The 26,530-nt window shown below is 38.4% G+C and overlaps 1 protein-coding gene across 2 annotated transcripts; it reads right to left on the bottom strand.

Annotated features, from left to right (window-relative positions):
- Positions 1-4,230: 4,230 nt before the first annotated feature.
- Positions 4,231-26,265, bottom strand: LOC119141740 (S-adenosylmethionine synthase-like). 2 transcript variants are annotated; one of them, XM_037374314.1, is made up of 9 exons: positions 26,154-26,265; positions 22,935-23,012; positions 18,721-18,843; positions 17,729-17,841; positions 16,954-17,097; positions 14,886-15,104; positions 13,194-13,376; positions 10,365-10,498; positions 4,231-6,873 (listed from the first exon to the last, which is right to left on the bottom strand). In XM_037374314.1, exons 1-9 carry the CDS (start codon positions 26,224-26,226, stop codon positions 6,771-6,773), a joined length of 1,170 nt encoding a protein of 389 aa, XP_037230211.1. In that variant the 5' UTR covers positions 26,227-26,265; the 3' UTR covers positions 4,231-6,770. The 2 variants fall into 2 exon arrangements, with proteins under 2 accessions (XP_037230211.1, XP_037230212.1); XM_037374315.1 differs by lacking the exons at positions 22,935-23,012; positions 26,154-26,265 and adding an exon at positions 21,100-21,137.
- Positions 26,266-26,530: the final 265 nt, after the last annotated feature.

A 26,530-nucleotide genomic window follows, 5' to 3' on the forward strand; every position in this document is an offset into this window, starting at 1 on the left:
CAGGTCAGTAACTCGTGGGGCCTGTCAGCTGCGGAAGGCTGTATGGCCTGGGACAGCAGATCGCACAAAGCAAGGCTGTCTAGAAAGCTCCTTTCAGAAACAGTCCTGCTAGGCGGGGCTCTCCTTCTAGAAGCTGTGTCTCCTCACATTGTGGTCTGCGCCCTGCTAGCAGCTGTCACTTTGAGACAATCCCAGACACGCCCAAATTCCGTAAGATTTCAGGTGGCTGTGCTTACTTTCTCCTGCACAGATGAACAGTCAAATGTTTTAAAGTTGTATTTCTCAATCAACCTCCATAAGCCAAGAACTTGCTGCTCTTCATGCTACTGTGTCAATTATGAGGGGCATGGCTCTTGTACTTCCCTCACTGTCATGCTTCCCTCTCACTGTTCTGTAATGCTGTACCAGTCAAAAAGTGTGGTCCTAAAGGCCAGTACATTTGTCCAGAGATCCCATGGTTTAACATCTCTTATAAAAAAAAAAAGTTTAAAACATCGAAGTCAGATTATATGAATAATCTCCTCCTATCTGTAACGGAGGTCAACTGCTATTTTTCAATTCTTCCTATAAGAAAACCTCTTTTGCTATTATAAATCATACCACCATCACCACTTTGAGAACAGCAGATTGTATTCACAGCAGGAACATTCTGCCTTCAATCCCATTTTGGTTTCTGACTTTTCCAATTACTTTTTTTTCAGGCAAAGGCCAAAATTCTTTTGGACAAACGAAAACTGCTAGTTAGACTTGCTACGCCATGCTGTTACACTCATTGTCTGTTGTCCTATCATTTACCTGCATATTCCTCTTCAAAGACTCATTCACAAGGCCACTGGAAAAGGAACAGGATCCATTATAAGGAACCACAGAAGTAATCCTTCTGTATTTGAAAGTCTAGATTTTACGTTAGCAACTTTCTTATTCCCAAGAGCAGGACTCTGTTGTAGATAGAATATGAGGCAACTAAAACTCCGGCTTAAATGGAGACTGATGTTTCTGCTATACCTTCAGTAACAGATGGAGTGACCTGGGCTAAAATGACCTCTTCTTTCGGGTGATTGGTTTTGTGTTTTTTTACTAACCAGCTTTAATATGACTAGTTCCCTGACTGTTCCACTGCTAAGCCTCACCTCTACCTCAACACAGAAGAGACATCCCAAAGGTCGGAAGAAACAGCTGGGGGAGGACAAGGCAGCAGGACTATTTATTTCTTTCAGCAGTAGTACAGGCTTATGCCTGCTTGGAATGCCCATAAACCTACTGTCTCAGAATCTTGATTTTCTTATCAATGTGTGCATTTTTAGTGCATAAAATTTGGCAAATAAAATCCCTTCAGTGAAAACTGATTGTATGTAAAACTTTGCGTTTTTACTATTTACACAAGAGAGATTTAATTTGACTGTTCAGAAAGAATCTTGGCACAAATAATCCAAAATTTCAGTCCAAAAATTATACATAGATAGGCACCAAGTGTGAGGTATGATACTAAAAGTTCAATCCAAAGATTTGTACAGTTCCTCTGGTTGCTTGAAATTGCTGTAATAGGACAGTCATAGCTTACATTGGGACTTTGTCCTAAGAAAGACTGCAGGAGCGGTAACTATCTGTTACACATGAAGGAAGTATAAGAAAAAAATGCAGGATAAGAAGCAGGAATGTTACATTTGAAAAGATGAAGATGGATTTGGCACTCCAACTACTGCAGATACGCTAGAAGAGAGCCTTGATGTAGATGCAGCTTTTCTGGCCAAAAAGTTTGAAAGAATGCCTAAGTAATATTTTACTGACCTGTCTTTTTAAATATCCAAGACTATACTGGAGAGGTCAAGCAGACCACTAAGTAAGATGCAGTCTGAAATGTGTGCAGCTGTCTAGAAGGTTCTCCATGAGTGGGGCTGACATTTTTATTTATTGCTGAGACAAAAGTGTGGTAAAATACTCTAGTTTTTAACAGTGCTTGGCCAAAAAGAGTAATGTATTCTTTTTATTTATGCAGCTTGACAGGCCTATAGATTTTTTCCTCAAGTTGTTAAAGGCAGTAAGACTTACCCATTTAAATGCTGACATCATCCCTTGAAAAGCAGAGGAAAACCAGGTTGTGCCATCTGTTACTAATTTGCATCCTAGTTCTGACAGCCACAGTGGACTGCTGCAGGATGATTTTGCTCCTGATGAAAAAAGCTCTGCTTCAGCCTTCCCATTTTAACATTCACCCAGTCTCCTCTTCCTTCTACAGCCTCACCCAGAATGAGCCAAGAGTCCTTCTGGCCAAAACTCCTGGGTAGGGACGGTGGTAAAGAAGGAATTTCTTTTTGTATCATAAGGTCAAGGCAGGACAGAGCTATAAACTGGAAAATTATTAAATTAAAAGTTCATTCTGTCTATTACCATGAAGTAAAGATATGCACTTTAATTTCCATTCCAGTAACTGCATTCAGCTCCTTAGGAATTAGATGAATTAAATAGTAAAAAATTAGCATTCTACCTTGCATTTCTTTATATAGCATTTAATTGAGATATAGCTAGGAAAATGTTATATATGATAATGTCTGCATGGCTCTAAATAGGCTTTATTAGGTTCAGCACAGCTGAAAATCTTTTTCAGAAGTACATCTTGGAAGGAAGATTAAATACATCTCCAAGGTTTGTATTTTTTAATGCAGCTGCTCTTGTGATGTACTTTGAAAGCATGTGTCACAAAGCTAATCCTGTCACAAAGCACACAGAACAGGTTTGACCTGTCTTATTTAGTGTCCTCATTTTGCATGCTGAGACCCTTCCTCCCTTCTGTTGCCAGGAAGATGGGAACGTCACTTTCAGAACCAAGATGACATTTCCGTTTCAGTCATTTTCTTCCTTAATTCGCTAGTCTAGGTTTATGTGAAACCATGCCCTTTTGAAAGATTTGGGTTTAATTTTGCCTCACACCATCCAGTAAGAATCATCAGCTTTTGAAAGCACGCATCCAAATAAACTATTTGAAAAAAAAAAATTCTAGAACAGCCACTACCTCTACATGTTACACCCAAGTAATTTTGTGTAATAGATTTTTCATTCATGTGGCTTTATTGTATTAACTGAATATCTGTGCAGCCTGCTACTTTGGATGAAGTTGCAAAACACAATTCATAAACAATTGTGTTCTTCTGATGTGCAGTTACAATTTTTTTTTTCTTAAACAGATTATGAGCTACTGTACTTTGGGTGATTTTTACAACATATTGTAACCACATATTTCAAAGAAGGGCCTGTTCATTTCGTATTAAAATAGCAAGTTTAATAAAGCAACAGTTGCAACATTTGGAAATACAAATATTTTGATTGATCCCTGTATGTAGGCTACATTACAGTTTAGCTAAACTGTCAGCAATAACTGCCATCTTAATGCTTATGCCTGATTTGGGAACCCTTTTTCATTTTTTGAGGTTCCAATTTAAGTGATTAATTTCTAGAATAAGAATGGTAAAACATGCCAATCATTAAAAAATAATCACTGATTTTATGGAGCAATAGTTTTATCTCTGACTTCGGACTAGACACTACAAATTTAGCAGAGGTAGCTTTTCTCTGCTTGTTTCAAACAAGACGTGTGTCTTTTTCTGTTCTTTGGAAAAATTTTACATAGGGCAAATAAGCTACACTAAATAAAATTAATTCACTAGTTATTAGAAAACTTGCTAAAATTTGTATACAGGATCTCTGGAGATTGGTTGTATAACATAGCTGTTCCAAACTGTGGTTCGGGGTCTCTTCTGCAGCTGGTGTTCTCTACCATTTGACCACTCCCTTTTCAGGCTGTTTAGAAAATGTGACTCATTTATATTGGAAAGGGAGAATCCTCACTTTTATCCTAGATCGAGAGCAACAAGTAACTTTGTACTAGCATCCTGATATCTTACCCCAAAGTAAATCGAGTATATCTTTGGAACCTTTAAAGCACATTTTGAAGGACACTGAACACATGAGGAAACATTTGGCTACAAGAAATAAAACCTTGACTGATAGTCAAATACAGACTGTGATAGTGGGTCAACAGCTAGTCAATTTTGGGCATCAAATAGAGCATGAAACTGCCCGTCACTGGTGGGATATAGTTATTGGATATTCACCTTCTGCAACTGAAGTGTTAAATATTTTACTTCATCCTATAATTGCAATTTTTATTTCTATTACATTGTTAACATTGTGGAATTTTCATATACGATATAAAATTTGTAAGATGACACAAGATCCTATGATGATACCTTTATTCTATGTTTTTCATGAGCAATAATCAAAGGACCAAATGTGGTGAAAATGTATTAAATCAATTACTGATTATGAAAAAGTCTTTGTATTTCATTTGGAATTGTTTAACTTGGACAGGGAGCTCAGAAGCTCAAGGACAACTTTAATGGGCAGGTAGGGTTTGTCCTGAGGCCCCTGAACAAGCAAGATATAAGCAGGAACATCCAGACAATAAATACTGCATGCCGCTCTGGCCAACATCCCTGGCATGTTTGAACCTTGTGAATCATGAGATAGTACACATCTGCACTTAGCATAACTTAAAAGGTTTTTTTGTTATTTTTGTTAATTATAACTTATAAAAAGTTGTTTTTGTTTTCCACTGAGTACAAAGGCAGGCAAGCCCCAGGACTGGGCCAGAAGCCTCATGTACAGGTTGGATGCACTGCATAGGAATTTCCCAGTTACAGGAAGACTCCTGGCACCAGCTGCAACATGGCTTCACAGCTGAGGTGTGGGCCTGGGTGATGTTATTAAGGTGGTAATCGGTGATGCATCCTTTTCTTTGTAACACTTTGCAGTAATGGTTTGATGCTTCACTCCTATTGCTCTCTTATCATATTGTGTATAATAACTGTTTCATTTTATCATATTGCATATTTTCCTTTATTATACTGTAATACATTAAACTGCATTTATTCTTATATTTGTTTTAGAGTTCATTTTCGCTTGGTATCCAGTCAATCAGCAAAACATACTCCTGGCTACTTTGAAACACAAATCAACAACAAAGGGAAAGAAAGGTTTGTAGTCTGGAGACAGGGACTATCCAACTCCTTAAAGAAAAGCTCTGTCACTTTGACCTCAAGTCTTTTATAGGAAACCAGAGAGCAAGGTGAAAGAAGTGTAACAGAAATGTGTTCTTACTGTCTGAAACTCACCGTGGTCCAATTCGGCTCCTGTAGGCTCCAGCTTTCTAACAGAAAAGCCTAAGCTCTGCTTTTTCTTTTTCACAATAAGCAGTGATTAAAAGACACCTCCATTGAACAAATAATTTCCTTGTTGAATTTAATAAGAGACTTTTTCATTATCAAAATGGTCTTATCCTGTGAGAAACAAAGCATCACAGCTTCTTACCAAAGCACTATTCAATTCTGGAAGTGTGAAGCATCATGACAGTAAAATTCATACTAGCTCTAATTGAACAGCTAGTAAAATTGAGACTACATGCCCATTTAGCGAAATCTCTTTCAGAAGGTCATTATAGTCAGTTTACTATATAGTGATCTCTGCAATCTCTTGCCAATTAAATATTGTACCCCTGTATTACTAAAAGCATTTAAAAATTTTTAGCAAGTTACATTACTATTTCCTAGACAATACCAGTTTGAACAAATTTTAATGAAGTTTAAAGACATATTTTACACCTACATGGCCATATGCATATTAAACTGGATTAGTTTCAGGCAAAGACAAGTGTCCAGGATCCTATGATAAAAACAAGTTTTCATTAAATAAAAAACTCAAAAAAAGCCCACAAAAGAATTTCAGCTTTTATTCCAGGAACAAATTTGGTTTTCTTATGGAAGCAAAAAAGCACCTTTTTTGTAGGTCACAAGACTGACTGCAGACCACTGTTGGGTTAACTGTACCAGGCCACAAAAGGTGCAGGTACAGCTGTACAATTACTTCATTTCAGCTCGGGTCTGTCAAAGGAGCAGTGGATCAATCAGTCTTTACGTGAAAGGAAGCAGCTTTTTAAAACTTGCTCAAGACTAATGCTATATTCAACTACTTCCATTTGATCAGACTTACCCCTGAAGCCTGTATTTTTCCCTTATTGAGGACAGAGTAGCCATATTGTTTGTCTATTAAAATTCCCTGATATTGAGTAATTGCAGCTAAGTAATGCAGTTACAGCGTTTAACATTGTTATACTTCAAAATTTTATGATAAATTTGCTTGCCAGAATTGCTACTTTCTGTATACAAGCCTTTTCATGCTCTCTAGTCCTTGAAGAGAAGCTAAATGATTTTGAATTCTATATATATATATATATATAGTGCTTTCAGTCAGAGAAGTCAAAGGAAGGTAATATCCTACATGGTTTTTTTACAAATTGTTTTACATTTTAGAAGTGGCCAAATGAAACTTAATTGAAACTTTATACAGCCAATTGCAATTCACGCAGACATAGACAATTTCAGTTTGCAAAGGAGTAACTATAAATTAGTAAAAGATTTGCAACATAACAGTTGATTATTTTTCACAGATATGCCTACAAAACTGTAAAGTTAAAAGCAAACAGACAACACTATCTCGTAGCTAAGTATATTTGGGGTTACAATGAACAGTGTTCCAAAATGGGTATTTTGACTGATTTGCTTGGACTAGAAGGACCATAATTAACGCTGTAGTTGTGGAAGTTGGCTCAGATAATTAGAATGTCATTTAAAAAAGAGTAGATAGTCTTTCCTTAAACAGCTTGAAATTTTACCTGATTATTAAACCACCTGTCTATTACATAACACATTCTGAAAAGCTTAATACACAAGCTTTTTGGGTATTTCCCATGTAAATTCTTCTCTCCCAAAGTGCCCATAGCATGCTGTTTTTTGATAGATTGGCTTCTTCAAATCCAGCTCCCTTAATGGAAAGAAAAAAAAACCCAAAACAACCAAGTCTTACACTTAACTCCAACATATACTAAGAATTAGACACATGAGAGGGATCATCAGAAGAAAGACGATAAAACTTAGGAGTTGTTCCCTTTCCCAGTCACTCAGATTTACAGCAGGAAAGGTAATGGTTGGTTTAAGGAAAGGTAAGAGCTGATGGTTTCAATTTTAAGGTGACTAGAAACAGTCAGCTTTCTTCAAATGTATCATACATGCAAATGTATCAAAAGTATGCAGTTAGGTTTTATAAGCCTTACAAAGCAGAAGCATTACAATTGGAATAAAGTTAAACTATATCTGTGCAAGCATCCAAGCATCAATGTGTTTCCTGTTATTGCAAGTGTAATATAGAATATTTTCTAATACTACTGTGCCAGAAAGACAACAGCAATCTCAAAAGAAGCAGCCAAAGATGATTTAGTAGACTGAGTAACTGTGGAGGGTTAACGGCTCATACAGATGCACAAATTCACTGTTTAGAATAGGGCTTAACGCTGATTATTACTAGATAAATAATGAAGATGCAAGTCATGTTTATTGCTTTTTGGCCTGCACAATATAGCAGAATGCAGCTGTGCTAAATGATTAGGCGCAAGTATCTACACAGAAGTTTCTCTTCATTTCTTGAAAGGCCTGAAACACTTTTTTTCTGCTTGAGCTTTCTTCTATTTGGTATTATGTTGTTTAATTACCTTTGAAAGCACATTTAAAACAGATGATTCATATCATAAACTGCTGGAGAGAAAATTGGTGGAGAAATGGTAAAGCGAGGAAAGAAGCACAAATACTAACAGGATAATGAACACATTTCAGACAGTGAAGAGATTACACATTCTCACACTTATGGAGTCATTTATGATGTACAGCAGCTTAGTCTTGTTTCAAGTAATATTTTGTTCCAACATGATCATGTGTTCCAAGGGCTACTACAATCATTTGTGCTTGACCATAACACAGAAGCCATCAAAATGTGAGTGCTGACTAAATGAAAATTAAGACATCATGAAGTACTTTGGTGCATAGTTGATTAGAATAGATAGCCAGCACCATTTACAGGAGTTTAAATGAGGTAATGTTTAACAAGGAAATATTTTCTAAACAATGTTCATGTTTTCACCTGCTTTCTTCCCTTCTTACTGCCCTACCACTTCCAGGGCTATGATGACATAGTTTAAAAATGAAGCATTTCTGAGCGCACCAAATTGAGGAGTGTGTCTGGGAAACACCACACAAATTTCTCATGGTGTTGAACTGCCATAATGACAAATGCAAAGAAGAGTTTTGATTATACTTGTGAACTTATAACACTTGGAAAACATTACTTAGCCACAGAGGTTGCCATAATGCCTTGCCTTATGTCATACTATTGAAAATAAGTCCACTCTATTCTCAGTGTGTATGTTCAGGAAACATTATACAAAGGAGTGCAAAAGGCTGGCTACACCAGAGAAATGTTGACAGAGCTTGTCAGAAATGTCTTACATTTTTCAACGGACAAAAGAGACTTCCTATTCACTGAAAAGTTGACATTTCTCCCCTCAGAGTTAAATATGCTCAAGTTTCCTTTGGAATATAGAGACTAGAATGATATTAACAGCTCTAGATTTAAGAGAGAAGTGAATCATTAAAAGAATTTTCCTCAAATAATGAGATAGCTAACATGTATGTTTTAGCATTTAGAACAGAGGTTTTAAAACCTGCGTTGCTCAAACTGACCAAGTGACTCCTCTGTGCATGTAGTCAGATTCTTGCTGTTATCTGTCTCAGGCTTAAGCTCCGATGTTAATTTCACAGGGTTGAATAAGGGGTGAACTCATAGTATGGCTGCTCCATTAAGAGTGGACAGAGATAGTGTTTCTCTCCATTAGTTGCAAATTCATGGAACTTTTAAGAAGTTCAGCCTGTAAAGTTTGGTGAAAATCATCCAAGAGGTTCAAAAGTTTTTCAGGACTGAGAAGATGAGCCTGTACCATTAGGTCTTAGGAAGCTGTACTACAAATAGGCAAGAAGCTCTACCTCCTAAAAGTACACATAAGGAATCATATGAGTCACAAAAGGGAGAAGAAGAAGGAAAAATATGAGGGTCAAATTACAGCTCCCTGAAATATAGGTGGGTAACTGCTGGTAGGGGCAGGTGCTGATCTGCTTCTGTCCTCTAGCCTTTTCTTCTCTCAAAGAAAAGGGTAATTCCCATGCTTTTTTATGTCTAAGGATGATGTTTGTCTAAAAGACCTGCTTTTTTGGGTCCAGCAATATTCCATAAAGGAATATAGCTGGATTTGCTGCAAGAGGCAATGTAAGTAGGTTTGATTTTTCTTGTCCTCTCTGACTGCATGGTAGCCTCAATGACGCTTTTGAATACAACTGAATTTTCACTTCAAGACAGCCCATCTCATAGTGGGATTTTTATTCTTGTTCTGGTTTTTAAGTGAATACAATAATTCAATGGCTTGCCAAATCTTAAAAGAGCATTTGAGAAACTCAGATTCCTTTCAATTAAGTTTAGTCGCCTTCAAACAGGCTGCACAAGACTGCATGATGACCAGAGACAGGCTCTCAGTGTTCAGCTTTTCTGATGCAGAAGGTAGATTACACTTAACACCTAATGAAGAAGCTAGTCACTTAATAGTGTTCTTTTCTCTTCTGGGCTAATGGCCAATGGAACACCATACTGCCAGGATTGTGGTACCGTGACACTCAAATTCTGTGTGTGAGCAAGGAAAGATTACAGCACATAACATCCCACTCATTTCAATAGGCTTGCTTGTGAAATGAGAGCAGCAGAACCTTTCTGTCTTGTGGCAGGTGTCTCACAAGTTGTTGCCACCTAAAGATCAAAGGCAGGAGACCATACTTACACCAGTACTCCTTTCAAAGAATCACAGAATGGTTTGGGTTGGAAGGGACCTTAAAGACCATCTAGTTCCAACCCCCCTGCCATGTGCAGGGACACCTTCCACTGGACCAGGTTGCTCAAAGCTCCATCCAGCCTGGCCTCCAACACTCCCAGGGATGGGGCATCCACAGCTTCTCTGGGCAAAAGGAAGACCCAGTATTTCTGGTGCCTTCCAGATAAGGCAGGGATTAGGAGACTTACATATCCTGTAAAGAGACTGGAAAACCTAACTACATTTAATGTTAAATTCTAATTCTACTTTACCAAGCACATTACCATCTGGCTAATGAGCTGCAATGCAGCACACTACCAGGGCTACTGGGAGATATAACATGGTGTGGTTTAGACCAGTCTTACTTATTCAGTACATCTTGTGACCAAATTTATGAATTGACCCTTGTATGTTGTACTGGGTGCATGGGTGAGGGAAGAGCAGAAATGACGGCAATTATAGATTTATGATGAAGGTGAATTTTGTGAAGTTAGGAGCCAGAAACTCTAACATTAAACTGTTAAAGACAGCATTAAAAATTATTCTCTTCAGCAAATACTAACACACAAACCTTATGATAGCTCCAAGGCGTAGATCAAAGTTTTTCTGCACAATCTCAAGCAGTTCTTCTTCAGATCTGTCTGACGTTCCGTAATGAAACACTGAGATCGCAAGAGGATGACTCAGACCAATAGCATATGACAGCTGTAGAAACAGGCATACAACCCAAACACAGTTAAACCAGTCCTTCCTACATTTTGCTTAAAAGAAACGAAAAGCTTATTTTATGTATCAGGAAGATTTTATATACATCTTTTCTGCATAAAGAAAGCTAGGAGATACGTTTTGGGTATTTGTCTTTTATGTTAGAAGATTATCTGTTTTCCTCAGAGAATACTCAGCCTAGGCAAATATCAAACCTAAGTGACATTCCTTAAAAGCAGAAGGGGCACTTTCTAATCATCCTCAGACACTACCATTCTGCGTCCTTCAGCCTCAACTAGCCCACAAGGATTTCATGCATTTGAGACTGGAGACTCTGAGATCTACAAGTATTTCTGGGGTTGGTTTGGGGGTTTTTTTTGGCTGAGGAAAGATCATGTAGGGCAAGATGAGGGAAAGCTCCATGTTCCTAAAGCACTCTCAGACTTGTTTTCCCAGAGTGAGTTATTTCCAGTACTCCCTTGAACTTCATTCAGTATTTCCACCTACTTTTACAAACACAGTTATCAGAAGTAGACAAAGTAACCCAGGAAATATTTGTTGTAATTTCACCTCATACAAAGGAAGACAGAGGCACTCTATAGTTCCCTTCTGACAGAAGAAACACATTAGTTTCTTTTCACCACAGCACTGAACAGCATAGCACTGACAAGTTCTCCTGAAATATATTTGGTTTTATCATTCAGCCCCCCTCCAAAAACACAGCCCTGCTGCAGTATAGGCCAACATGCACTTCATTTTCTTCCGTCGTAGTGTATTTGGATGAAAATATGTTTTGCTTGAATATCACTTAGCAACACAAACCTTTCTGTTGCTTTAACTGGTCTTCCTCGTTGTGTTTGCTTCCTACAGATTTCAATTAGTAATAGTCCAATGGCTCAGTTCTACCTATATACTTCTTAGTAACCAAGAACTGATTATTGTTAAAAACTGCCCTAATCACGACTATCTTCCCCTTAGCTAATTCTGAGATTGAGCTAAGTCTGTTTTTCATTAACCAATAAGATGACAGTTCTATATCACACTAAATAAAGCGTACATGGTATTTGTGGTAATATACAGCTAATTAGTCTGCAGTTCCCTCCATTATCCATTTTGCCCTTTCAGTATGAAAAGGTGGTTAGCATGGAAACAATATCCATAGCAGAGCCAGCTCAACTGTCAGCCTCAGTGGAGGCTGGCAAGACCTTACTATAACACACAGACACTAATGGTTTGAAAACACATTTGCATTTCCACTAGAGACCTTTTTTCCTTTTCTTAATCTTTAATCCAGCCTTCAATGACTTCACAGGACATTTGCTTTTCTGCTTTCCCATCCTCCTCTCTCCTCCCCCATCTCACCTTCTTTACTAGTATCTGACATCTCCATAGTTTGCTGTTAACAAAATCAATCTTGCCCCATCTAGAGTCAGGTTCAGGTATTAAGGAGAACCTCTGGGAATTACTGGAAGTACAACATACCCAACTAACTCAAGAATTGACAGTGTGTGTATGCTCAAAAATGCGAAATGTGCTCAAAGTGTGCATACCAAGAAGTCAGAAGTTTATCTTCTGTCCATTCAGAGAAAAAAATTATCAACAATTTGCTAACCATCACTATTTGTGCTTGGCTTATTCACAATCTCCCCTTTCCTTGACTAATTCAAAACTATAATTTTAATCAGCTATTGAACGCATGCACAACATCTAAAGCAAGAGCCCTTGTTCCTAATTGGGATGTCTGGATACAATGTCATTGATCATAACCACATCCAGTGGGCCTCTCTGGTCCATGGAGAAAATAAAAGGTTTTAAACACACTGCTGCAGCAAAACATCAGCCAGATCACTGCTGCTTTTTACTGTAGTAATTTGTTATATTAGGATAAAGTTATTACATAGCAGCTACTTAGAATAAGTATGTGTATAAACTAGTATTGCAGACTCCCTTGATAAACCTCAATTGTTTAGCATCCACTTGGGTTCATGTTTAATGGTGAAACTGTCCAGGGGTCAATAAAACACCTCTTTCAGCTTCTTAGATTTAGTAGTCCCAAAAATTCGTGCACAAGGAAGGAAGAGTATTTCTTCTGAACATGTAAGACTGATGATAATTGTTCTTGTTTTAAACTTAAAAACAATTGAATTTTGCTTTTAGTCACACCTCACACTGTAGTACTATACTAGGAACACACAGCAGAGCACTCATTTTAACTTTTAGGTATTTTCAAATACATCTTAAAATGGTTAAGTTACAACTAGTATGACCACATAGTACAGCAAGTTGTACAACTACATCCAGACACTGCTAGCATAGCTGTCTGTAACATGCTCTGCAGCCCAGGTTGGGCTGCTTGGCATGCATGTGTGTGCAGAGGATCACTGGAGTTACTGGAAGTAAAAGCAAGGATGATGCAAAGATGTACCTGGACCAGGGATACCAACAAGAGCTGGAGAAAGAATACTACTGAGAACAAAATCCTTGTGAGGACTGTCCTGCCCTGTGTCTTTGGCTTCCCTCATAGGACTCCTTAATAACACACCCCCAAGAGGAACTTCCTGGAGCCCCATTCTAGTATGAGGAATGCTTTTCTGAAACTGGAGCAGGGCTGTGGTGGCAGTACAGATTCTGACAGGGTAACCACACATGAGACAGAATTTCTGTTATGGTGTATTACTTTCATGGTTGCTTTTACCTGGATTAATACTCTTTTACAGAGACCAGCTTTCACCAGAGATTTTGCAATCCAGCGAGCTGCATACGCTGCAGAACGATCAACTTTGGAGGGATCTTTTCCAGAGAACGCACCTCCACCATGGGCTCCCCAGCCTCCATAGGTATCAACAATGATCTTCCTGCCAGTCAGTCCAGCATCACTCTACAGGACAAACAAGTGAATATATTCATGAGACACAACAGTTTACCCAATCCCACACTAGGTTATCGGGTACAGTTTTGTTTTGTATTTGCCATAGATACGACTCATTGTTCACCTTCACATGCTACATTCACATAATGAATGAGGTCTACGTGACTGAAGTATTTTTCAGACATACTAAGGTGTCTGTGCTGCAGTCACTTCTGAAGACTGCTAAGAATATGGCACAACTGTAAAGATCACACAATGTGTGCTGCCTTCAAATCACCGATCATGAAGTACTGTCTCTGGATTACAGGCCAATGACTCCATTCAGTGACACTTGGTGGAGGCCAAGAATTTAGACAAAAGCCTTCCTGAAAAACAGATCACGTGTAACCTAAAAGGTTAACAAGCTTCACTTGGATACACATACTAACTGGGAAGTGGGGGCTTATAGAGATGCAGTTTAGTGCTACCAGCATGAGAGTACTAAGAAATTCTAGCTGCATTCACCTAAGCCTTCACTAGTGGCACAAGGGCCATTTGGTACTACTCTTCTTTCTTCTTCCTCCCTGCCTGTGCCTCCCTGATAATGGAACCCACCCTTTTGCATGGACTTTTGTCTGCCTGCAACATGATAAACTGATCCAACTTGTTCAACCAGCAGAGAATTACTGCCTTTCTGCCAGATTAGCAAAGCTGCTGACTGCAAGCTGATAAATGAACTCCAGGGTGTTGAGAAACTCCATCCTGAAAGAGGATAAACTGCATTAAGCCACTAATTTAAAATCCCCGAATAAGTAATATGGGAGTAAAGCTGACATTTATTTCACAATGAAAGCAGTATCTTTACATCATCCTAGTGTGATCATAAGCACACCTTGTAGTTTTAATCCTTCACTGAAGTCTTTATACAAAACTAGACAGTTTTGTGAAACAAAACTTTTTACAATTTCACAGCAATGACCTGCTTACATAGTACCAGTACCTGGAAAGCAGAATACATGTCAAATTCTAATGACTATTGAGACTTAGCCCATTAAGGCCTCCCTTGAAATTTGTTCAGTTTTCTGACTAATTTCAATGTAGAAAATCAGATCTGTTGTTATTTCTTGTTTTGATTTTTACTGTGAAAGTGAAGAAACACTTCATTCAGGCTTTTTAGCATATAACTTAAGGGCTGGCTTTTGGTAATTTAAAATATTTTCTGGGAGAAAGAGAAAAATCAAGAATCTTTACATTTGGCTGTCCAAGCAGGTACAGCTTCAGTTTAAATGCCAGCTGTCCATTAGGAAAAATCCAATAGAAATGATTGAAGCTTCCTTGAAACAAAACAAAACAACCCCTTTCTTATTCTTAACCCTTATTCTTAAAGGTATACCAGGTTTTTGCACTTCTGTTCAAGAGAATGTTTAGAAGCATGTGGCAAAGTAGAATCCAAGTCTGTATAGGCTCTGTATAAGCGGCAAAGTAGAATCCAAGTCTGTATAGGCTCTGTATAAGCTATCTTCTTTCAAAGTACCATACCTTAGGACCACCTTCTATAAACTTTTCACTTGGAAGGAGATGATAAATTGTGCCCTCATCAAGATACTTCCGTGGAATTACTTCTTTAACAACTTTCTCCATTAGCTCCTTCTGTATTTGTTGTAGAGGTATGTCTGGGGCATGATGAACTGAAATAACAAGTGTGTGCACTCGGATGGGCTCCACTGCACCATTACGCTCCTTGTATTCCATTGTGACCTAAAGAGAAGAAAAAAGGACGGTGAACACTGAAGGCCAAGAGCATGTTTGAAAACTTAAAATGCACCTCACAGTTACTTTCTGCAGCAAAAAACAAATAGATGAAGTGAAATGGGATGAAAATTGATGGATTGATGCTAGTGCTTAAAATCACTGTAAAGAAAAAAAAACAACCACTCAAACCAGAAGTACTAAAGTACCACTACCAAAAGAATTAACTAAAGGATATTACACGTGTCCTGGTTTTGGATGTGATTGAGTTAGCTTTCTTCTTAGTAGCTGGTACAACGCTGTGTTTTCGATTTAGTATGAGAATAATGTTGGTAATGCACTGGTGTTTTAGCTGTTGCTAAGTAATTCTTACTTAAAATCAAAGACTTTTCCATTTCCCATGCTCTGCGAGTGAGCAGCTGCACAAGAAGCCAGGAGGGAGCATAGCTAGCACGTCTGACCCAAACTAGCCAAAGGGATATTCCATACCATAGAACATCATGCTCAGTATATAAACTAGGGGGTGGGGGGTAGCCAGGGCCCACAGGTCACTGCTCAGGGACTGGCTGGGCATTGGTCAGTGGGTGGTAAGCCGTTATGTTGTGCATCACTTGGGGTTTTTGTCCTTTTTTATTCCTCTCTCCTGCTCTATCCTTTTCATGACAATTGTTGTCATTATTATTATACATTATTTTATTTCAGTTATTAAATTCTTCTTATCTCAACCCACAAGTTTTCATCTTTTTTCCAAATATACTTCCCATCCCGATGGAGGGGGCAGGGAGGAGTGAGCAAGCGGCTGCATGGTACTTAGTTTCCAGCTGGTATTATCCGCGACAACATGTATCTTTACAGAGAAGCAAAATAACAACAAGAAAGCCGCAGAAGCCTAAGATTTTACTGGCAGATTTAAAAGCATTCATGGTTTGGCTTGTTAACATAACTTTAAATAGTGAACAACAAAAGTAAAGCCCAAATAACTTTTGGGGGACCCTGCTAAAATGAGCAGCTGTTGATTATACTATGATAGGGTGTATTCTTCGCTACCTACTGCAAAGCTTTTATGTACATGCAAATATATGCAGGCATTGCTCCATCCTTGGTATAGGTTTTCTTACAGACTAAGAAGGCCTTTCTACTTTGCTACCCTTAAAAAATGCTTGGCTAGATACATCACACAGAAATCGATGTATTCACATGTTCTATGCACTGCTGACAAAAGCTAGGGACACAATCCATGCTGCACTGCAACAACAGCAGCAGTATAAATCAATGTGGTTCTTCCTCACTAAACAACATAAATTAAGACTATTTTAAACACTTGCTGTCTTGGAAATGCCACATGTATGCATTTTCTCTCCTGCAGATTTCACAGCCTGGAAGACAGAGAATTTACTGCCTTTGAGACTGCCAAGGTGCATCAATCTTACAGTAGGCTCAGTGACTCATCCACTCAGCTCTGCAACACAGATGTCAGTGGCTGTGACTACTGATCATTTGAGGCTGAATCAATAACAGTTCTGACTGGGAAACCAAAGCAATATCCCAGTCCATGCTTCTGGAATTATGATATTTACTCAGATAAAACCCATCTGATTATCAGTAGTTTGTTAATTTTCTTAATCTCCAGAGTAAAAGAAGCAAAATACAAGAGTTATTTGAAGAAACCTGCTAAAAGACTGATAGAACAGTTTAAACAAACCATGTGTGCTGCCTACAAATGTACCTTATGAAACTCACACCACCTTGAATATGACATCACCATTTTTGACAAACATCAGTTCTGATTTGCTAGCCGACAGGGTAAATGATTTCTATTGTTTCTCACCCTTATGGTTTATGCATCTATATTACAAACCTGTGTTTTCCCATCTGGTCTAACCCAGGGCCATGTTCCATTTCTTTCCAAAGTCTTTATCCTTGCAGCCAATTTGTGTGCCAGGAGGACTGTTAAGGGCATACATTCCTCAGTTTCATGGGTGGCATAGCCAAACATCAAACCCTGCATTGAAAAACAGGGAAATAAGCCACTCATTTCTGTGTTCTCTTTCCATTTCTGCACCTGTCTTTGCCACATAGTACTTTAAAACCACCCAAAACCTAGAAAGAAACCACAGTAACAAGCAGAGTGACTACACTTTGACATATAACCAGCCTGAAATAACGTTTATGTATCTGCATGCACAAGAATCAGAGCCACAGCAGGGTCTGGTTCCCAAGAACGACTCTGCCTTAAGCATCCATAAGAATCCACTGCAAAGGCTTAATAAACATATAGCTCATAAAGACTGCTCAGACTTCTCCCTACACATGACAACTAAAATAACACAGCATTTGATGCCTAAGAGGTGAAACCAGGCTACCCAAAGGACTTGAAAGACCAGAACATGATAAAAAGCTTAATTGTAGCTCTGTCCCGCAAGGCCGCTGGATATAGGAAAAGCCACTTTCACTGAAAAATAGTGAATCCTATGTTACTCTTTTTGCACTTTGGGTGATTAAGAGAGTGCACGGTGTTTAGCTGCTAATTTTTACACTTTGCACGATAGCTTTTAAGGAAAGGCTCTGGTCCAATGCAGTTCCAATTGCTTGCACATAAACTAAATTTGAGTAAGTTAATTAAGCACCATTACCTGATCACCTGCTCCAATGTCATCATCGGTCTTGCCATGGCAGACAGCATGCTTGATCTCTTTACACTGCTGTTCTAAGGACACTAAAACTGTGCAAGTCTTGTAGTCCAGTCCTAGTGAAGGGAATTTTGTAAAATTAGGTCATATATTCTTGAGAGTTCACAAATCGCTGGAGCAGCTTTTAGGAATTATCTAGTTGGCTAAAACTTTTAAAACTCTAAGCCTCCTAAACTACATTTTTTGTTGCTAATAGAAGCAGACAATCAGCACATTTATATAATTGTCTCAGGATGTGGGCAAGTTAGTGGTATTGGTTCAAACTTGAGCTCTTGAAACCGAGAGGATATGTGTAATCCTACAAGCTGCCCCACCAAAGCTTGTTACACTGCTTATGATGGCTAGAGTTGAAAATATTTACGTATTTAAGCTGGGAGAGGAGCGTAGAAAATGTTACTGGCCACTGGTATTCAGTTTTTCTTGTAGGTTCTAGAGTTCAGTAGGTTTAGAGAAAAGCTATATATATCGTGCATGAAAAAGGAAGACTGAAGGGGAATAGTCATCTAAGGGGTTCAACTGCTGAAAGGAAGCTACTTTGGATAATATGTTAAGAATAAATAAAGAATTCACTTGGGTGTGAACTTCAACTGTCATATGCTTATGCACCCCAGAGACAAGGAACATCAGCGTTAATGCTTTCACTGTACAAACCTGAAGACGTAACCACCTTCTGACACTTGTGCAACCATCAGTTCTCCTGCATCAGAAGAGCAAGAGCAACCTGACACTTTCAAGAATAAGTCTTTTCTAAGTATGCCACCTTAAAATAGCTTCATCAGTACCAGGCACTGAAAAATGCATATCAACACCCGTGCAGTTTCCTCCTAGGCCTAGATACACATGTCATTTTATTTTCCATAAGATCATAAAACCACAGCTTTGGTCACATGCAGAACAGACCCAAGACTGAACACATGAAAGATCTCACTACTCACCTTTGGAAGAGTCATCATACCCTATCCTCTTAATAGTCTCTCTTACAATTTGTTGGTAATCTACTATAGCCTTGGATGTGATCTCTCCACAAAGCAAAATCATTCCAGTTTTTGCTACACACTCTGCAGAAAAAAGATGAAACATGAAACTTTTCACCACTATTTACACTTACACAGAGAGATCCAGAAGATGGTGCTATAACAAAGGATTAGGTATAGGGGAAACAGTGTAAAGCCTTACTATCTATACACAGGTCTGTGTGCAACCACTCTTCAGCTGATATGAACGTTAAAATGCTTGCAGGGGGTGGGGGATCCATCTTACCAAATTATCCTATCTCCAGGACAGCAGCAAACATCTCTAAGACCAGGTCAAGTATATAGTGCTATTTCTTCAAACACTTCCCTGGTCTCCCTATGATTTCAGCTCAGGGTCTTCCTAAAGCTAAATGGACATAATTTTATAATAGAGGGCATTACCAGTGATAGATTTTTGTTACAGTAATTTGGCCAGTTGCCCTTGGCAACCACAAAAACTTTTAGCATCTACAGGATCCTGGAGCAAGAAGATATGCAACTTCATTACAAATTCTATGCAGAGTCATTTCATATTTTATCTCATTGCTCCTTTCAAGCATCCACCTGGCTTCTAAACTTTTCCATTTTATGTAAAAACATAGAGAAAATAATCTTTAAAAATTCATCACAGTAACACAACCTACAACTGTATAGCTCTATTTCATACCCCATTCAATCCTCTTTTCCAGACTGAGAAGGCCTAGGCTATGACACTATAAGGCTATGATCGTATTTGATACTCTTGACATATAATCTTACTATAGCCTTTTGTGGGGTGGGGAAAGAGAAACAGATTGCACACAGTACTCAAGACAGGCAACCATGGATTTATATGACTTAATGATGTTCTCAGCTGCACTGCTTATTCCTTTCTCAGCAAGCCCTAATAGTCAGCTTTGGCTTTTACTACTACTGAACACCAATTCTTTTCACAGAAATGTATGTCTATTACAACCCCAAAATCTCTCTTCTGAATGTTTGCAGTGAACTGCAGACTTACTTTCTATACATGGGGATTAGATTGCTCCCTTCCCCCTTGCATATTAGCCTACACTAAATTTCATCCATCACTTCTATCATCCAGTCACCATCTCATTTGAATTTTATTTGATTTCAAGATTAAGGTAGGAATATGCTATAAAATTGCACAACTACGGACTGTAGCATCACATAAAGATCATCAAACAAGATTTAACTGGCAGCTTAGCTTAGATAATCTAGACAAGCAGTTGAGAATTTAGCACAGGGAAATGTTCTCTGTCTGTAGGGGCAATTAGCCTAGACTTAACTGTTAAGCTACATCCTAACTGGCATGCCTGAATTGCACTGTGGACACAGTGAGAGTACATAATAATATCATAGTCCTAAATATATACAGCATATCAACGCCAGCAGCGATACCACTACAGTGCAGGGTGTCCTGGTACCATTATTTTCATACTCAGTCTTGTGTCCCTGCTCTAATGATGAGCAGTGCTCTTCCTGTCTGCTACAGACCACCTATGTGTGCGAGACATGTATGGTGCTGTGAATCCTGTGCTGGGTGGTCATTACAAGATGCTGGTTATTATAAAAAGGGGAAGCCTCTCTGGAAGAACACAAAGTAGGGGAACTGGGCCTTAAAAAGATGGAAGAACAAGGCTGCAATCAGCACCAACAGTCCCTAGAAACTCTCCCTGGCCTCTTACAACCAGGCAAAGCTTGATGGTGATACACTTCATGGCATGATGATCTTTTCTTAGTAACAGGGTAAGATAGATTCATTTTCCTACCTTTCATTGCTTTCCATCCTGACTGAAAGTCAATCCAACCAAAAGAAAATACATCTCAGTAGCTGCACTACAGCTGCAACTTACAAGTGAGCCCAAGCAACACCCCCACCTGCTCTATCCAAGAGAAAGTTACTGTATAAAGTTTTGGGCTTTTCACTGGGGGGTGACTTCTTACATGTTTAAGTCCCCCAGAAAGAATATTTTGGACACCATTAGTAGTTAGAAACTGCCACCTTCTCTTTTGTACTGTCTTGATTTATGGTTAGTTATTTTTTTCTCTTGACTCTCATTTGTTGGGCACACTGGGAAGGATTTTTTTTTAAGAAAGCATTTGGCTTCACTTAATCAGAGAGGAAGTAAAATAATTCTTTTTGCTTCTGCTTTATGCTATTTGCAGCCAGTGTTTTCTTGCTTGATTTTACTGCTACCTAGTTTGTTGGCAGCACAGACACCAGCTCTGTTCTGCTGAAATGAGGTAGCGCCAGTGTAATAATTCAGAACATTGCATGCAAAAGTTGTTGATACTCACAAGTCCAAGCAGCAAACTGTCGCGACGGAGGGAAGACACAGTCACTCAATATGAGTGATCAGCAGACTTCATTTATTGTCCCTTACAGTCACCTTTTATGCCTCGTTACAATTAGCTCATACGTATTACAAAAGTTAAGGTCATTATTGGTTAGTTGCCTAAATACCAAGCCCGCCCCTCGTTTCTCTTCTGTAGTTATCTGTTCCCACCTGTAACATTCTTTTCCCACCGCGATCTTCCTGTTACTGTGTAACAAGAACAGCCAAGGATAGTGTATTTTTGCTTTACTTCAGATAAGCTGAGAGGGATGTGCATTGTTGTCCAGCCAGCTGGACTATGTTTATGTGAACTTTTTCAGCTAGCCAGTTATCCACAGCAAACAAAACTCATAGAACCACAGACACATTTTCTTACTGGTATAGATAACCTAGTTTAAACATCTTTATAAACTACATTTCATAGCTTTGTAAAATACAGTGTTACAGTGACTTGCTACTTACACAATGCTTTGAGATTTTTTCTGAAACTTTGAGGCAAGGCCTGTACAACTTAACAGAAATTCTGTTTTTCACCTGGTAAACCCTGTATTCAGTGCCATAATTGCTTTCTGTTCTTCAGTCCACTATTTTTTTTTTAGCAAACTGTGTCTGCTTAGCCAATTTATCTTTTCCAGACTTACACTTTAATGTTATACTCAAGTTCTCTGACTCCAGTCAGCATTTTTGATACGTTACCCTACAGATTACACAGAATTTATCTATGTAATCATGTCACATCTCAGTCTTCTTTTTTGGTAAGACAAAGTGATCATTTTTCTCACATTTCTTATGACATATGTTTCAGTCCTTGTCATTTTTGCAGCATTTCGATGCTACCATCTCTAGCTTTTTAGCAGTTTTGGAAGAATAACTGTTTGCAGTACTGAAATCCATGCTTCATCAAGTCTAACACATAAAGCTAAACCGTCTCCCCCATGCCTCCTCAATGCTCACATCTACGCATCAAGGATCACATGAAATTTTTCAGATGATGCATCATATTAGATCACTGTATTTGTGGGATGCAGCTAGTCCTCTGAGATGAAACTACAGCCTTGATGGCTTGTTCTAAGAAAAAAATGACTGCATTCAAAGAGCTCTTTAGACATATTCCCTTTCTGTGTTCATTTGCCTTTGACAACCCAGATCATTCCAATTTGATGATATGTTCTTAGCCTCTGGAAGAGGTTATGTTGATAGTGACATCCATGCAGCATAAAGGGTAGTCATAATATAAAGTCCCATGAACAAGGCAAGCCACTTTGATCAGAATCACACTTAAATCACAATAAAATTTAAATCACTGTGCACTTACTTTCCTGTGAACCAAGGGCATCACTCTGCTACTGTAAAGGCATGGTAAATATCTATTTAGCATTTCTGAATTTTGAGTTTTATTAACAGCTTTTACTCACTCTGTGAAGAAATATATCTTGACATACATCTTTCCTCAGTTCTTTTTTTCCTTAATTTTATGAGATTCCTCATTATCATTAGCTCTGTCAACCATTGTTTTCCCTGATACAGCTGGTTTTTTCTCATCTATTTCTTACATGTCAGCATTTTTAATTTGTATTGGAGTACTGTGTATTTCCTCTGTTCTGCTTATTTTTTGCAGCTTTTTTCCTGCCTTCTCTTCTCCTCTCAGTCAGTGTGCCAGAGCTGGCCTCTTGACTGACTGTAGAAGTGTTGACTGCCAGTCAGCTCCTGAAAAAATTTTTGGATCACAGGATATATATCAACATGGATCAGTTGTTGTACTTCATCAATCTGTTTTTCTATTTGTGTTGTACTCACCACAGGCAACCTTGGCATCTGGATCAATACTGAGATGAGCGTCTAGAACAGCATCACTTATCTGATCACACATCTTATCTGGAAGACAAAAATAAGAGAGACATTTCTTTCTGTGATGAAAACAAAAAAGTGATTTCTCAATAAAATTTAATTTCCAGTGGGTAAGAGACTTCTGTTTATAGACCATCTGCCAAGAGGCAACTTTAGCAATGTATATTCTGAAAGGTGTGTTTTACCCTGTTTTCACTCCTCTGATATTTTACTGTCATCTGCACAGGCCAGCAGCCTCCCACGTGGGGGAACAATGAAAAAGGCCTGTGAGGGCATCTTGAAATATTAGTTTTATGGGAATAGAAGATACAAGTAGTAACTCTGGAAGAAGTATTTAAGCTAAGAACTTTCTGTAGGGGTTTTGCATTCTTCCCCTCTTTATTTTAACCTTGTATTGCATTTTCTGTGTGAATTGCCTATTTTGATCTACATCTTTTAACTGTCAGAGGTCTGTGCTTAAGGCAGTGTTTATCCCTTCAGTACACCAGTGGGGACCTCTAAGATCTCTTTTTTGGATGCCAAGAAGCATTGTTTGCCCTATAAACAGCTGCATTAGATTTAAGCCACTGCTGCAATTAACCACAACTATTTGGCTCAACTGAATTTAGAAAAGCATCTGCAAATATTATCTCACAGACAAGCATTGGCCACTTATAAGTTTCCAGTTATATATCTGAGGTTTGGTCTTTTTTTTTTTTTTTTAGGACAAAAGCACTGGAGAAAAAAATTATACCTATTCTGTCTTTAGCACCTGTGACTTACTGTCCAAGTAAGACCTGAGTATGTCAAACACATTTGGTTTGTTAAAAGTTAATGAACAATTTAGGGGACAAATTGAGTTTCTTTCTCCCATCAGGGTAACTGAACCAGGTAAAAGCAATTCAGATTATTTATTCAAAAGTACAGGTTTGAAAGGCATCTGCAGATCAAACATAAGACATGTGAACTAATTTTCACCCACCATTATTACAAAAAAAGGTAACCAAAATATGTTCAGCCACACAACTACACAGCTGGATTTACAACACTGTATCAATGATCCAGGTGCCTATATTGCTTTAAACAGCCTATGTAATTATCCATTAATTGCCAATCTAAAATAACTTCTCTTGAGGGTCCGAAGAGGAAGTTGATGAAGAAGCATAAGTGAATGTCCAGTTTAAACTACTTACTTACTTACTTTTAAAGATAATCTGGTCTGGAAGCAAACAAACATTAGAATGAAATTATTAGGTAAGAGTTGAGTTATTCTGTACCCCAAAGGATGTGTAATTCAATGCAAAGTGTAAGTGAAAACTGCATTTTAGTATGAAACTGTAGAGTAGTATTTTCCAGCACAATGTAAAAGTGAAGTGAAACATGCTAGCCTGTAGCTTTGAATGGATCAGCCATAGTGCCATCAATGCTATCTCACGCAAATACAAACTAAAAACAGGCTAAAAGCAAAGCAGTAGTGCTAAAAATATATGTGCCCCTTTTATTCACACAGGCTACAGTGATCTCAGTGTCAGCATGAGATTTGCTTATGGAGGTGCACAGCTCTCTCCTTCACTGGCATAATTTTCACAATCTGAAGCAGCAATTTCCATAGCTTTATGTTTTATTTCTAGTGCTTTCCCCAAACAAGCTGAAAACATTTAACTCTGCATTTTATAAGTACTTGCAAAGTAAATGAAACAAATTAGAGGCTTGAAAAACATCAAAAGAAAACACACAAAAAAGCCAACTTGATAGCTGTAAAGCCTGTCTTCAGCTATTTGTGCTGCACTGATCCTCAGCTCAAGCCCTATCTTACTGAAAATTCTTGCTAGCATATTACTTAAGAGAATCAGAATCCTGGTCAGTTACTAAAGTTGTATGGTACCTTCACTGACAAAAATTAACCACAGTTTCAAGACACAAGGATGTAAGATGAAAGACAGAGACATCATGTGGTCATAATTTCAGACCCAGAAATCGTTTGTGCAATCAACTATGGAATCAGTAATGTCAAGTTCCAAAGTCTGTCATCGGGCTAAATTCGTCAACAACCCAGAGGCAAACAGTCCTGAATCACATCAGAAGGTCCAATGCTCAAGCAGGAAAGGCATAACCTGGAAAAACTGGTAAGTTTTATTGCCTTCAGTTACTTGCACCATTACAACATCCTGCACAGTGTTTTGTAGCAAACAAGTGGTTGCAGCGGTTCGAGATATGATGCTACATGCTCCAGTGGTCTTGCAGCTGTTGGGACTGTTCACTAGGGGCTGGGCACACAGCATAATGTAACTGGTCTCACACTGTGCCACTCCCACCTAACGAATAAGAAACCTGAGAACACAGATACACAAGAAAAACTCTGCTGCAAACCTTCAGTGTTTGACACCACACTCATTTTTCACTATTGGGTCTTTTGTCTTTCCTTCTACTATGGAAAAGGTAAGAGGTAGTCTTAACATTAAAAAACACTCCATTTGAATGTTCCACCATAAAAGGAACTGTTGCTACCTTTACTGTAAATTTGAGTTACTAGTATGTGTGCTGGAGGTCCAAACCTCCTCCGGTCTATCAGTTAACACAGCTTCTAGATAAGTATTTGTATAAACAAAACTGTGTGGAAAATAGCTAAATTTAATAAATAGCAATTACAGCTGAAGCAGTCGTGCAGTCCCAAACCTGAAAAATACAATGGCTTTGTACAGCCTACAGCACCGGTAAACTTGTGGTAGGGAGAGCAATATGGCAAAGAGGCATAAGCAGTATTACAGCTGTATCTGAAATGCAGCTGGACAAAAATCCATACTTAGTATTCCAAACATTTCAGACATTCAGAGTTCAGTGATCACCTATAATAAACACATGCATAGAGTAGTATTTTTTCATTACAGAATTAAAAATTAAATTGTAATTCCAGTACATGTGGCAGCTCCAAGTCTACCTGTAGAAGTCCTCTCCGTGCTTTTTTCTCTCAAACAAGGATTTAATTTTGTCTGTTCCAGATGATGTTGCATTCTGAACAAAACAAATTCTTGTCAAGTAAACCAAGACACTAATCTGAAGTCTATTCAAAATAACTAATCGGGTCCTTCGTTTCCTCTTTTGGAGGAGATATGAATGAACTTTCATTAGATACCATTCTTCAGTGCAAACATTAATAAAAGCAAAGATTCAGTCACCATTTTTACTTACCAGAATGTCCTTCAGCAACAGATTCTGAGGTAAAAAGAAAACGTTTTTCCCTTTTTGAGGTATGAATTGACATGACTTGGTACCTTCAGCAAGCCTGCAAATGAGAAAGACCCAAAGTAACTGGGCTACAGAACAAGCACAGGCAGAAGGTGACGTGGAAAGGTTAATATCTATGCAAACAGCTGAGGTAATCACTTCTGCATGTTTGTTCCTCAGAAGTTCAATAGATTAAGACTGCTCTGTGTGGATTTTACAATGCATTGCTACAGAAACTCCTTTCATAAGACTTTTGTGTTTGGTTAATAGTGGTCCCGCTAAACTCTGCAGAAGCATTGTCATGATGTGAAAGGTGAACACAGCTAAGCCAGAGTTCAATA

This window comes from Falco rusticolus, chromosome Z, assembly GCF_015220075.1.
Source record: "Falco rusticolus isolate bFalRus1 chromosome Z, bFalRus1.pri, whole genome shotgun sequence".
Lineage (NCBI taxonomy): Eukaryota > Metazoa > Chordata > Aves > Falconiformes > Falconidae > Falco > Falco rusticolus.

Coding starts and splice junctions, on each gene's coding strand:
- LOC119141740 (XM_037374314.1), bottom strand. CDS start 26,226: ATGTCAATTCATACCTCAAAAAGGGAAAAACGTTTTCTTTTTACCTCA. Junction 17,842..18,720: donor GTATGATGACTCTTCCAAAG/GTGAGTAGTGAG, acceptor TCCCTTCACTAG/GACTGGACTACAAGACTTGC. Junction 13,377..14,885: donor TTATAGAAGGTGGTCCTAAG/GTATGGTACTTT, acceptor TTTGTCCTGTAG/AGTGATGCTGGACTGACTGG.